Source organism: Polypterus senegalus, chromosome 5, assembly GCF_016835505.1.
Source record: "Polypterus senegalus isolate Bchr_013 chromosome 5, ASM1683550v1, whole genome shotgun sequence".
Taxonomy (NCBI): domain Eukaryota; kingdom Metazoa; phylum Chordata; class Cladistia; order Polypteriformes; family Polypteridae; genus Polypterus; species Polypterus senegalus.
The window spans coordinates 120,872,746-120,886,766 of record NC_053158.1 but is presented as its reverse complement, the minus strand read 5'-3'; the positions used below and the strand labels follow the sequence as shown (position 1 = coordinate 120,886,766).

Genomic DNA, 14,021 nt, shown 5'->3' with positions numbered 1-14,021 from the left:
TCCTGCTGTCTAAAGTGTTACCAGTATAAGTTAACATCCACTATCACTACAGGACAGTGGATTATTTCTAAGTGTAATTGTAACTCATTATGCTATGTCCAGTGGTATTTCACTGTAAATGAGGTGTAAGTGAAAATTGTTAGGGGGATTTTCTGACCTAACTCCAAGGTCCCGTTCCATGCCCCTTTAGCAGTTTACATTATTTTTGTTAGGAAGAGAATCTCTCTAGCAGACAGCATCTACTAGTGGGAGACTAACTTCTTACTTATAAGAGAGCTTGTGTTTCTCCACACATTGCAATAGTATTTGTTTTTGAGTTTCTGCTGTCTTCTCAGGTTAAGTTATTGCTTAAACAATTAATCTTAATTTCCCTTACTACTGGAAGATTCAAGTGTTGCCTGGTTACAGATACTGCCAGATGGATAATCCATGTAGTAAATTAGGCTGATAAAATATTATCCTTGCATCCATTATAGAATCTCCCTAATATAGTTCAGGGTTACAGTGGTCCAGCATTTGTGCAACAAAGGATACAACTAAGAACAAAGCGCTAGTCCATTGCAAGGCATTCTCATGCCTACCCCCACACTCAATCATGCAGGTAATTGTTAGTTTACAAAACATATACATCTTTGATGAGTGAAAAGAAAAATGGGGTATAGAGAGACAAGCCTATGTAGATGGGGAGAATGTGAAAACTCCACATGGATAATGACTAGGCTGGTATTTGAGCTTAAAATTTTGGTTGCCTTGAGTTCATAATGGTTAAGTGCTATGCTACAATTCCGTGCGCTAATATTGAGTGCTTTTACAGTATTCTCAAACACAAATACTTTTATTTTCAAGAGCTGAAGGTAACTGCATTTGCAGACTTTTGAAACATTGATTATTAATTCATTTGAAGCTACCCTGGTTAAGAAGGTTAAACAGAACAGGAACTGGTTTAAGAACATTTTTAAAATCTCTTGTTACAAGACTACCAGCAAAGCTCCTTGTACCATCAGCTCCTACAGCTGTGGACACTGTTGTTCCTAGCTCTTTTGTTCAACAAATCTTTAAAACTATCAACAGTCCTTTCTGTTGCAAACCCCTGAAAACATATTGCAAACTTTTGGAGTGATTTAACATTCTCAAACTCCTACTTGTACCTAATACACTTTTCACATACTCCTTCCCCCTCCCCTTTTTTTTTAAGGTGGCCCGTGTGGCCCAGCGATTTTGTTTTCTGATCACTTTGGCTGGCAGCATACAGTATCTGAGCTCTGGTCAAAATTAATAAATAACAAAAGCAAAATCACTGCTCACTTGGCAGACGTGAGCTTGCTATAAACATCTATTAAGTTCAGAAAACTACTAAAGATGAAGGGACTGTCACCCTGTGAAACCCTGTGTATATTTTTCATTGTGCAAAGACACAACAGTTGGAAAAAAAAGTGTTTCAGGTGTTTTGAAACATTTTTTTCAGAAAATGTAAAAGTTTCATATATTGCAAAAACTTTGCTTAACCCTGTAAATGTAAAATAACACATGGCCAGAAACAAGGAAAAAAAACCTTTATAATGAAGACCGTAGATTTTAAAATTTTACTACTGCTTTTATTATTTTAGTGATGTTAATGGTTTGGGAATGCTTTTTTGACACACACTAGGCCTCTTGATAAACTTGAAGGTTATTTGAAGGCCACAACACACCAAAGTATTGTTACTTATTGTGCGCATTCTTTTCAATGTCTACACCCCCTTTCAAACATGTTTACAGCAGGCAAATGGATCAATGAACATGACATTTCACTGAGTGCACTTTAGTGGCCTGCACAGTGCCCAGGCCTCAGTCCAGTGGAACACACTTGAGATTAGGTTTCACTCAAGGTTCACAGCAGGATTCTATGGGTGAAAAGTCAGCATTGTTTGAATTCCTTAAGGAATGTTTCCATTGCCTTGTTGAATCCATGCCTTAGACAACTCAAGCAGTTTAAGTAGTCAAAAAATGATCCTACCTGGCACTAGATATGTGTACTTAATAATAAAGTGGCAACCAAGTATTGAAAGTGTTGTCACTGGCAAATGTGATTTCTAATATGTATTTGGCATTTAACTTCTACAACTTGATTTGATATAGATTAGTGTTTCTCAACCTCAGTTCTGGGGCCCACTATGGCTGCAGGTTTTTGTTCCAACCAGCTTCTGTATCAAGCAGTTATATGGGAATAATGCATTTTTTTCCTTTTTAACAATATTTTCATCTTGATTTTCATTCTAGTTTTCTAGGTGCTCTAATTGTTTGATTAAACTATTATTTACTAATTAGTGGGTCTGATGCTAAAGTAGTTGCAGCCTTTGATTATTTGGTGTTGTTTGCCTGGGTGTCTTCTCATTTTTAATTGTCATTAATAAGATACAAACACAGGGGGAAAACTGCACAGAGAAAGGGCAAAATATAATGAAATCAACAAGAGAGTTAAGCATTTAAATGTATAGCAAAAGCAGAAATATTTCTAAATGTCTTATAAATATAAAATCATGCTCTTGTGCTTTTCTGAATGTAGAATAAGAGAAAAAATACCAGCTAATTAAATGAGATCAGTGTTATCAGGTGTTGTCACTGATTAGGAATCTGGTTGGAACAAAAACCTGCAGGCACAGTGGGTCCCCAGGACCGAGGTTGAGAAAAACTGATATAGATTAACTAGTTTTGAAATGGTACTTTTATGCACTAAATGACTTTTTAAGCAAATGTAAAATCATCACAATCTTTTATCTTGGTTGATGTTTTTTCTGTGCCTGCACACACATACAAACTTAAGCCATTCAGACATTTTGTAGTCACTATATATGCAAAAGTGTGGCATAATACATATAAGAGGCCATAAGAATTGTAAACATTCAGAATGTTTTAAGCATAAACCCAAAGTAGAATGTTTATACTTAGTAGAATAGTAAGCATAACAAAATACCCTGCAACAGTTGTATACATTTTGTATTATATTTTGTAATGAAAAGCTTCAATGATTTTGTACATGTTTTAACTATTTACACATTGTGACTTTTTTAATAGGTATGGCATGGAATTTATAGAACACACATACTTGTACCATTTGACCAGAAGAGACATCCGCCATAATTTCTCACCTTACTTCTTTATGCTATACTTAACAGCAGAGAGTGACTGGAGTCTCTTCTTGGGATTGGCTGCATTCCTTCCACAGTTTGTACTGTTGATCATTACATCACTGGCCTATTACAAAGATTTGCCATTTTGCTGTTTTTTACAGAGTGCTATTTTTGTCAGTTTCAACAAAGTCTGCACTTCACAGGTATGTTTTTTAATCTGTCAGATATGTTTTTGATTTTTTGTAAAAATTATGTTTATGTAGTTAAAAGGGTTTTCAATTAGGGAAAAAAAATGAAATTGTTTTAAAGGTAAATAAATCAGCAGACAAGTATGAAAAATAAAGCTGTACATATGTGTTACCTATTAGTGTGGCTAGAAAATCTTTTTTCTTGAGAACCCATAAAATGTTATTTTTATAATAGTGGTTAATCAAGGAAGAGTGTTTGTTTTGCCTTGCAGTCTAACCTTTAAAGGTCAATTAAAATGTAACCTTGAATGTTGAAAATAGGGGCACTCCCCAGCCACATACTTCACAGCCTGAGCTCCAAAGATTTTTTTAGTATGAGCACTTCATATTAAATTATTTCCCTCAGGTGCTGCAGCTTTTTGAGATGCAATTACTAGGGGGAAATGTAAGACACTTGTTTTGCCACTGCTCTTTGTAGTAGCATTGATTAGCTAGTTGGCTTGCACCATCCTAAAGGATGACTCCTAGAAGACATTATTTATTGTTTACTTTGTATTTTAAACTCTGCTTTTGGTTCTCATTTGAGTTTGAAATTTACTTTTTTAACTTGGGTACCATTGTTATTTTTTGATAGTTTAATTTTGTCCCTTTTTCAGGACTTTGGTTTTGTCTTTTGTTATTGATTTGTTAAAAAGAGTTTCTTAAAAAGATGGAGTCAAACCATAGTTTCAAAACAAGCAGATCATCATTTCAGACCCTCAACAGGTACTCCAAACTGAGTGGCACTTCATTTGACGCTGATGATAATCGAGAGTTCATCATGATCCCATATTGTTTAATATTAAAATTATAACCTACAAGTATTGCACATCCACCAGAGACTATATTAGATTCTTTTCATGATGGACTTTTTCACCATGTTACTGCACGTTGATCCTAATAGTACTTATCAGTAAACTGAGGTATTAACTTCCTTAGTGTAACATTTTTTTCTCAAAAAAACACGTTGAAAGCAGTGTGTAGCCGTATTTTACCAAAAATTACCAAAGTTCAGCAACTCTAGTTCGCAAAATAGGATTCAGCAACAGCTTGACGCATAAATCCACAGACAAATTCAGTAAAAAATCAAGGTAAAACAATTCACACAAAACAGAAAAAAAATTGATATAGCAAAGAAAAGTTCTGTTTAAAGCTTAAAAATCTTGTTTCTTTTTTTTAAGTTTCCATATACAGTTCAACCATTTCTAAACATTCAGAAAACTGTATGTCTATCCCATTTTCATGCTGTAAATGGGTCTTTCAGTCCCTGCTAGCTAGCCTATTCTAAACAACAACTGACTCAATTAACACACTGTATCTTAGCTATAGCAAGAAAGTTCTCTCTCTTATTAACTTACAGGGGGTATCAGGCTATACCATTGCCTATGACTATGACTAAGCAAACATTAATATGAATTTAACTTAAAGCATTAACTTTTTAAAATTGGCTCTTATACAGTGCATTTTTTGGCTTGACAAATTACATATTTATTTAATCTGATCTTTCTACTGTAAACATGAAATACACTAAAAGTACAAAGTCAGAAGTGTAGGAAGTATAATGATACAAACAGTAATGATGAATAATAATACAAATAATGCTAATATCTTATATACTGTTAAAATGTGTTGCTTGTGTGGTATATCTTGAAGCATGGTGAAATGCACAATCCAACATCACAGTAATGACAATAGTAGTGTGATTCCTTGCGGATTTTCTTTCCAGACTGATCAGCTTCTGAACAGCACACTGCACATGTGCAATTGACATGAATGTCACTTTTGATTTCACTATCTGTTTCAATCTCACTGCCTGAAGACCGTTTAACTGTCAAGAGTGTGCAACACCTGGGCTGCTTTAAAACATTTCTTATGAGATGCCATTATAAGGATAGAAGAAGACATGTCTGCAATGTTGCCTGGATAACGCATAGGCCTGTCGCGTGCAAAGATATGCCTACATCTTTTGCCGAGCAAAGCTCGGCACTAACACCGTTGCCACTTTTACAGCCAGAGTAATCTAAGGGTCTAACGCTTATGCGAGATGTGTCTATACAGTTGCTTGAGTGATGCTCGGGACTAACACTTTTAGCATTATTTTTATAGCCCCAAGTGATGCTCAGGTCTAATGCTAAGGAGGTTAAGGAGAAGATTCACAGTTTTATGCTCCAAAACAAAAGGAAATGTTAGAATGTATGCTTTGTCATATAATAATGCGTTGTGGGATTGTAGGCTGAGCTGTCATGTAAAATTCCTTTTAAAATTAGCAGCATTTTTTTAATTGTTTTTTTTTTTGTTAATTTGTACCAAAACTCTGGTCGCAACCCGATTTGGTTGTGACTCGAAGTAATTTCCCCCACAGGATTGTACGTAAATACAACTAATCCGTTCCGGTGTAAACACTTTTTTTTAATGAGTTTTAAGCACAGGGAAAAAAATGAACCATTTGAAAAATCCATAATTTATACAAAAGCTAACCATAAACAACCAAGAAAACTAACCTTGCATGAGTCGAGTTCTGGCATGAAGGAAGTGAGGAGGAACTGGGTGGAGAGGAAATTACAGTTTTGAGGTAAAGTCCCTCTGCGCGATGCATGTATGACAGAGAACAATGTACTGTACTGTGGAGAGGCTTAACACATGCATACGAACTGGAAGGGAAACGAAATAGTGCACAAAGAGTTCACAGCGAATGCACAGGGAGAGACTGAACACATGTGTAAATCATCGGCACGTACGAACCGGAAGGGAAACTGGCTTGTTTGTCACCCGAGTGTGTGGTTGTGAACAGATGCAAAAGTTTGGCGAACTTTTTGGTCGTAACCCGATTTGTACGTGTTCTGAGACGTTTGTGACCAGAGGTTCCACAGTGTTCCACTATATATATATATATATATATATATATATATATATATATATATATATATATAGTAAAAGAAGCCCAGACACTGAGACAGCCAGATGTCCAAACACACGCTTTTAGTATTTTTCAGCACGATACACACAGTGCACCAACCGACAATAATGGCTCAGTCCTTCCTTTCTCTTTTCCCAAGTCTTCTGCCACTTCTACTCCTCCACTCGCAAGATTTGTCCTCTTCCACCCGACTCCGGCTCCCTGAATAGAGTGAGGGGGCCCCTTATATAATGCACCTGGATCTGCTCCAGGTACACCCTGATGGCCTTCCAGCAGCACTTTATAGTGTGCCGGAAGTGCTGCATGGGCACCCAGAAGCACTCCGGGTGTACCTGCTTCATGGTCCGGCAGCACTTCCTGCTGTAGCAGAAGTGCTGCAGTCCAAGGCTCCATAGTCCTTCCACCAACCCCACAGGGCTGAGCCTTCCAGCTCCGTGGCTTCCACATCATCCAGGACGGCCGCCCTCTTGTGACCAGGGGAAAGAATTGCCCCTCTTCCAGCCCCCTGCTTCTGTAGGCCTCCCAGTGGGACAAGGTCCCCAGCCGTCCATTACTATATATATATATATATATATATATATAAATTTATATAAAGAATTTTTAAACAAATCCTCTAAGTGAGAACTTAATTTTCTATTTCGAATAGTATAGAACATCAGTTACTCATTTACTTGTAACAGGTGGGCTGGGATTCCACCAAACACAGCTGTTAATTTGTTAGGAGTGATTATGACACCAAGGCTGTCTGATAGGTATTCAAAGATTTTTGACCAGAATTATGTTAATTTGGTGCTTGCACAAAACATGTGGCCCAATGAGGCTGGAGCTCAATTGTAGAGTTCACAGGTTGGATCTTGCCCTGAATACTCTGAAAACAATTTTAGATGAGATACAGTTAGGTCCATAAATATTTGGACAGAGACAATTTTTTTCTAATTTTGGTTCTGTACGTTACCACAATGAATTTTAAATGAAACAACTCAGATGCAGTTGAAGTGCAGACTTTCCGCTTTAATTCAGTGGGTTGAACAAAATGATTGCATAAAAATGTGAGGCAACAAAAGCATTTTTTAACACAGTCCCTTCATTTCAGGGGCTCTAAAGTAATTAGACAAATTAAATAACTGGCAATAAAATATTCATTTCTAATACTTGGTTGAAAACCCTTTGCTAGCAATGACAGCCTGAAGTCTTGAACTCATGGACATCACCAGATGCTGGGTTTCCTCCTTTTTAATGCTCTGCCAGGCCTTTACTGCAGCGGCTTTCAGTTGCTGTTTGGTTGTGGGCCTTTCTGTCCAAAGTTTAGTCTTCGACAAGTGAAATGCATGCTCAATTGGGTTAAGATCAGGTGACTGACTTGGCCATTCAAGAATTTTCCACTTCTTTGCTTTAATAAACTCCTGGGTTGCTTTGGCTATATGTTTTGGGTCATTGTCCATCTGTATCATGAAACCACTGCCCAATCAATTTGACTAAATTTAGCTGGATTTGAGCAGACAGTATGTCTCTGAACACCTCAGAATTCATTTGGCTGCTTCTGTCCTGTGTCACATCATCAATAAATACTAGTGTCCCAGTGCCACTGGCAGCCATGCACGCCCAAGCCATCACACTACTTCCACCGTGTTTTACAGATGATGTGGTTTGCTTTGGATAATGAGCTGTTCCACGCCTTCTCCATACTTTTTTCTTGCCATCATTCTGTTAGAGGTTGATCTTGGTTTCATCTGTCCAAAGAATGTTTTTCCAGAACTGTGCAGGCTTTTTTAGATGTTCTTTAGCAAAGTCCAATCTAACCTTTCTATTCTTGAGGCTTATGAGTGACTTGCACCTTGCAGTGCACCCTCTGTATTTACTTTCATGCAGTCTTCTCTTTATGGTAGACTTGGATATCGATACGCCTACCCCCGGAGAGTGTTGTTTACTTGGTTGGCTGTTGTGAAGGGGTTTCTCTTCACCATGGAAATGATTCTGCGATCATCCACCACTGTTGTCTACTGTGGACGTCCAGGTCTTTTTTTGCGTTGCTGAGTTCACCAGTGCTTGCTTTCTTTCTCAGAATGTACCAAACTGTAGATTTTGCCACTCGTAATATTGCACCAATTTCTCGGATGGGTTTTTTCTGTTTTCGCAGCTTAAGGATGGCTTCTTTCACCTGCATGGAGAGCTCCTTTGACTGCATGTTGTCTGTTCACAGCAAAATCTTCCACATGCAACCACCACACCTCAAATCAACTCCAGGCCTTTTATCTACTTAATTGATAATGACATAACGATGGACTTGTCCACACCTGCCCATGAAATAGCCTTTGAGTCAATTGTCCAATTACTTTTGAGCCCCTGAAATGAAGGGATTGTGTTAAAAAAATGCTTTAGTTGCCTCACATTTTATGCAATCGTTTTGTTCACCCCACTGAATTAAAGCTGAAAGTCTTCACTTCAACTGCATTGGAGTTGTTTCATTTAAAATTTACTGTGGTAATGTACAGAACCAAAATTAGAAAAAAAGTTGTCTCTGTCCAAATATTTATGGTCCTAACTGTGTGTGTGTATATATATATATATATGACTGTATGTGTGTATATGTATAGTTCCCACATCGACTCCTCCAAGAATGCTGGTACCTGTAATGCTTTGGTGCAGCCATGTGGTTTTCTTTGAGGCCTGCCAGGAGGAACTGAAGGGGTTAACAATCCCAATATGTTGGGAGTTTAATTGACCCAAAAGTACTTTCTCCAGGTTTTGCCCTAGCATTGGAAGTACTTCCAGATTTCACTCAGCCTCAGCCAGGCAAGTCAGAGTCGGGTGGCAGTGGACAAAGTTCTTCTGAGAGGTGCAGAGGAGGAGAAAAGGAGTTTAGAGAGTTGCGTTTATTGTGCTTGGAAACTCTGTGGAAGGTATTTGTAAAAATAAACTACTTTTATTTAAATGGGACTTGTGTTTGTGAGTTTGTATCTGGGGTTAGGGTGCTGCAACACCCCCTAGTGGTTCACTGGGCTGTTGGTGGTCAGTTGGTGTCCTTCTTCAGGAACATGAATATTTTGTATTTTGTACTACCAATCTTTCTTGTTCACTTTGCTATCCTTTTAGCATGGCTTTACTATATGTAGCACCCATGCCCAACTCCATTCGGAACAGTCTTCTGAGCAGATGTTGAAGTCAGTCAGAAAACAGAGAGCTGATGCTTTCAACAGGTTGTACAGGAAAAAGTAGTTAGACAGATTGTCAATGGTTTCTCATGTACATATAAGACTAATTGGTGATAAAGTTTGGCTAATCACTGATGTAAAGTTCTATCCATCTGGTATGTCAGTGGCTAAGTTAAGTAGCATTGTTCACTGACCAAGTAGTAAATCATGTAAGACAGAGGTGTCTGTGGATATCATTTGCCTGTGCTTGCTGATTCGTACTACATAAGAAGCAGAAACTGCATTCCAAGTTTTCTTCGGTGGTTTGACATGTTTACCTGAGAGCAGGCAAAATTTATGACTCATAATATTTTGAAAACTTTCTTTAGCATAGTTCTGGTCAGCACTTTATTTTCTTCAGTATGTTTTCAGTATATATTAGTATATATATATTTTAATTAGGGCTGGGCAAGTTAACGCGTTATTATCAACACATTAAATAGGGCAATTATTTTATTGCTCGTTAACACAGGTTTTGTTATTATTTTGAAAGCTAGCTAGCTAGCTAGAAGCTCGCTAGCAATCGATTGAGATTAGTGATCTTCTTGTTACAGCGCTTTTGTTAGAAGGAAAGTTAGTTTTGTTGATTTAACCTCGATTCCCTGTGCGTGCATGAGTAGCGAAGAGCAAACAGCTTCTAAAATGGCATGTGGAGAGATACCACAGTGAATGCTCAAAGCAAAATAATCTGGGGATGACTTTTTTCGTATTATCGCTGATTTGTACTCTGATTTGTCGAACTCCGATTTTGATGCAAATGAACTGGAGATGTAGATCGAAAACGAAAGTGAGGTACCGGTGTCAGCTAATGGGTCCCCAGCTGATCATGGTTCTGAACACGTTTGTGTAGCTGAGGCACCTATGGCAACGTTTGCCTGGGAGGACAGACACTTACGATGACAGGAGGTACAAACCATATTGCGTCTCACTGCAACTGCCACTTCTGTGCACCTGTCTCACAAAGACAGCCAGGCAGTCCGTCCACCATGCATTCCTGCTGGCCGTCAAGCCTCCTTCCTCATGGCGGTTGCTTATGCAAACAGGTGCCGACAACAGGCAGCAACAGACTTTTTATGTTGGTTTATGTGTGAAACCATTGCTTAGTACGCTTTTCAGAAAACTGAGTTTTTTTAGAAAAAATATTAGCCCTCGAAGAGTTTCTACTGAACATAGACTATTTATGCTGCTCCCTGATAAAAGAAAATGTTTCTGCTGGTATCTGTTCAGATAAAAAAGAAAACAGATTTAAAAAAGTTAACTTGCTGTTGCTCGGAATGTGCCTGTTATAATGTTGTGATTGTGGCTCTGGACTCTGAGGGTAACTTGTTTTTCTATAACAAACTAGATAAAATGGTGATGCCCCGGCAGTGGCAAATAGCTTTGGTTTTATATTTGATTTGATTACATTAATGTTTAAATTGAGATTCACAAGAAATATTTTAACTGCTACTATGTAAAGGAAATACTGCTGTTAAAAAGCACCTTATTTGTTTACAGTGTTTGCAAACCAAATACATGCAATACAGTACTTTTGAGTTTATTATTGAATTTTGCACATAACAATGTGATTGTCTGACAATCATGTGATTAATCATGATTAAAAATTTTAACCACTGCCCAGCACTACTTTTAATATTGAGTAGTTCAATATTTATCCTCTGTATTAGTGAAAACCTTAAGAGTTGAAGAAAATGTGCATTCTTACATGTTCATTTCTGAGATTCCTTAATTCAGCTATAGTTTATATTTGGTGTAATTTTAAAGGGATATGTCTATATATTATATGGGTTGATCTTGTAGTCTTAGCATGCTCTCAAAAATCAAATACACAATAAATTGTAATGTGGAAAGTCATACAATATTATTTTTCCACTTATTTTTCTATTTATACACAGTGGTGTGTCACAGTGTTTAAAAAAACTTTCAAAAGTAACTGAATATATTTTGTAGGTTTGCTTAGTGCCGGCTGCTATACTTTGTAAACTATTAACTTGTTTGATACATTTTTTTCTTTTACAGTACTTCTTATGGTATTTGTCATTACTTCCTCTGGTTCTTCCTTCCTTGGTGATGTCAACAAATAAAGTTTTTGGCCTGCTAATCTTATGGTTTGCTGGACAGGTAGTGTAAACAATGATTTGATAAATATCTTGCTAGATTAAGCTTTGCAATCTAGCATCTCCAACATTATATCTTATATAAACTTTATATCTTACATAAATGTCATATACTGTAGAGTATTGTAGAATATAATCATAGAGTATTGTAGAAATAGTAATGGTTAATAAAGAAAAGGTGGGAAAGAAAACGTAAGATACTAATTTTAAATTACTGAGAAAACAAAACAGGCAGACCAGACAGACCAAGGATGAATGGTAAAATTTCTTAGGAAATGCAGTAATATATTGGGAAAATGTAATTTTTGTGTCAGCCATTAGAGGTCACTTATATAGCACAAATACATTAATGAGCCTAGCGTGCTGCAGATAATTATATTATAATATAATTATATTATATTATATATAAGATAATTTATATTATGCTAAGATAATAAAAGAAAAAGCAAAATCACCTAAACCTGAATACCTAAATGCTATGCAGGATATTCATATTCATAGCAATATAACATTTCCACATGTTTTATTATTTAAATTTTCGTCTTGTTACATATAACAGTTTAGAATTAAATTTGATTTAATATACCTACCCTACCATTCAAATGTTTTAGAACACCTGTTTTTCCAGTTTTACTTCAAATTTAATGTTTCAACTAAAATGTTGAAAAGGTAACCAGTAAACTGCTGGAGGTTTAAATTTAAAGTTGAGGTTAGGGGGAAAAAAAAAGAAAAATGAAATTTCAGAATATTACAAATTGGCCTTCTTCAGGGAACAGCTAATAGGTTACAACCTTCTGCAACAATTAAAGTAAATTAAGCTTTGCAAATCAAAGGTACTACAACTTTTGAAGTACTACTAGGACAATATTACACAACTGAATGAGATAGAACATAATTACCCTTAAAGTGTAGACCTTTCATTTAAAGAAATAGCAAAAGAAAATTGTCAGTGAGTACTGTGTCCTACATAATCCAAGGGTTAATTGGAAACTGGAAGAATCTCTGATAGGAAGAGATCTGGCAGGCCCAAAGTCACAACCCAATAAGAAGACAAGTTTCTGAGGGTCACCAGCTTGTATGATAGGTGTCTTAGAGCACAACAGCTTTGAGCACGGCTTAACAGTGGTCAGAAAAGGCAAGTCTTGGTTTCTGCTGTGAAGAGGAGACTTTGTACTACAGGTTTGACAGGGTGAGTGGCAGTAAGAAGCCATTCCTTAAAGGACAAAATAGGGTCTTGTGGACTACTGCAGACTGAAAGACAGTGTCATGGACCGATGAATCAAAATTTGAAATCTTTGGTTCATCCAACAGGGTGTTTGTACACTGTCGAGTTGGTGAAAGGATGGTTTCTCAGTGTGTGACACCAACAGTCAAACAGTAGGAGAAAGGAGGAAGTGCAATTATCTGGGGTTCGTTTGCTTTAGGCAGAGTTGGTGACTTGCACAGAGTAACTGGCATTCTGAATCAAAAGGGTTCCCACAGTTTGGCTGTTATATCATCCAATGATGGCTACTTTGATGAATAAAAAATTTGAATAAAATGTACACTTTTAATTTGCCATTGTTTATTTGTTCTGTGCATTGATTTAATGAACCATTGAGATATTAAACTAAATGTATTTCCAGAAAAACTGAGGTTTCTAAAACTTTTGACCGGTAGCGTAAAAAAAAAAAATTCCAATCCTCATAGAATCCATGTCTTTAAACTCTGCAGTGACAGCGCCATAGTTTACGCAATTATAAATATTTCTTGGCATATGATACACTACTTGTTTAATTTATTAATTATTATTATTTTTTGTGTTTAGGGCTTGTGGTTGGCTCCTGCATACTATCTGGAATTTGAAGGAAAGAACACCTTTGACTTAATCTGGCTTGGTGGGTTGCTGTTCCTGGCTATTAACTCATTCATACTTGGACAAATCATTTCTAATTATAAACCAAAAAGTTCAATGAAAAAAGACAAACTTTTTTAATGCTTTGAGACAAAACAGGTTGTTTAAGGTTTTATCTCACAAGTAAATGTGTAATTTATTTTGGGTAAGGGCATTTGCTAAATAATAATACGTTAAATATTTATTGCATTTTTGATTAATGTGCAATGAATTTTGAATGTCTCTATAAAATAAAGGAAAACTGCATTTGTTCAGGTAAACTGTTCTTGTCTTGTACTACATGTCATACATTTGCTACTTTTTTAGTATAAGTATTTCTGCAGGGTTTGCCATGTGGGATAAAAGACAAGTGTTTTGTTTTTATGTCAAGGTCATGAAGTACTTTAACCCTTTCCATGCTAGATAAACTACTGGAGATTGAGTTACATTTGCATGGCACTATTTTTCTTTATGACTTAGTCCACACGTATAAGAGAACTTTCAACAAAAGCATGAAACCTTATGAATCTCCCATTCATTTTCTTATTATTGAGATAATCAGAGTTCTTTCTTTGGTGGTTCAATA

General features: G+C 36.6%; 1 protein-coding gene across 1 annotated transcript in view; it reads left to right on the top strand.

The window, feature by feature from the left end:
• Window positions 1-13,716, top strand: part of pigm (phosphatidylinositol glycan anchor biosynthesis, class M) — a 47,264-nt gene extending 33,548 nt beyond the window's left edge. Inside the window, exons 4-6 of the mRNA XM_039753301.1 lie at window positions 3,055-3,313; window positions 11,465-11,566; window positions 13,370-13,716. Of these exons, the coding sequence (XP_039609235.1) occupies window positions 3,055-3,313; window positions 11,465-11,566; window positions 13,370-13,537 (529 nt within the window). The 3' untranslated portion in view covers window positions 13,538-13,716. The remainder of the gene's footprint in view (window positions 1-3,054; window positions 3,314-11,464; window positions 11,567-13,369) is intronic.
• The last annotated feature ends 305 nt before the right edge of the window (window positions 13,717-14,021 follow it).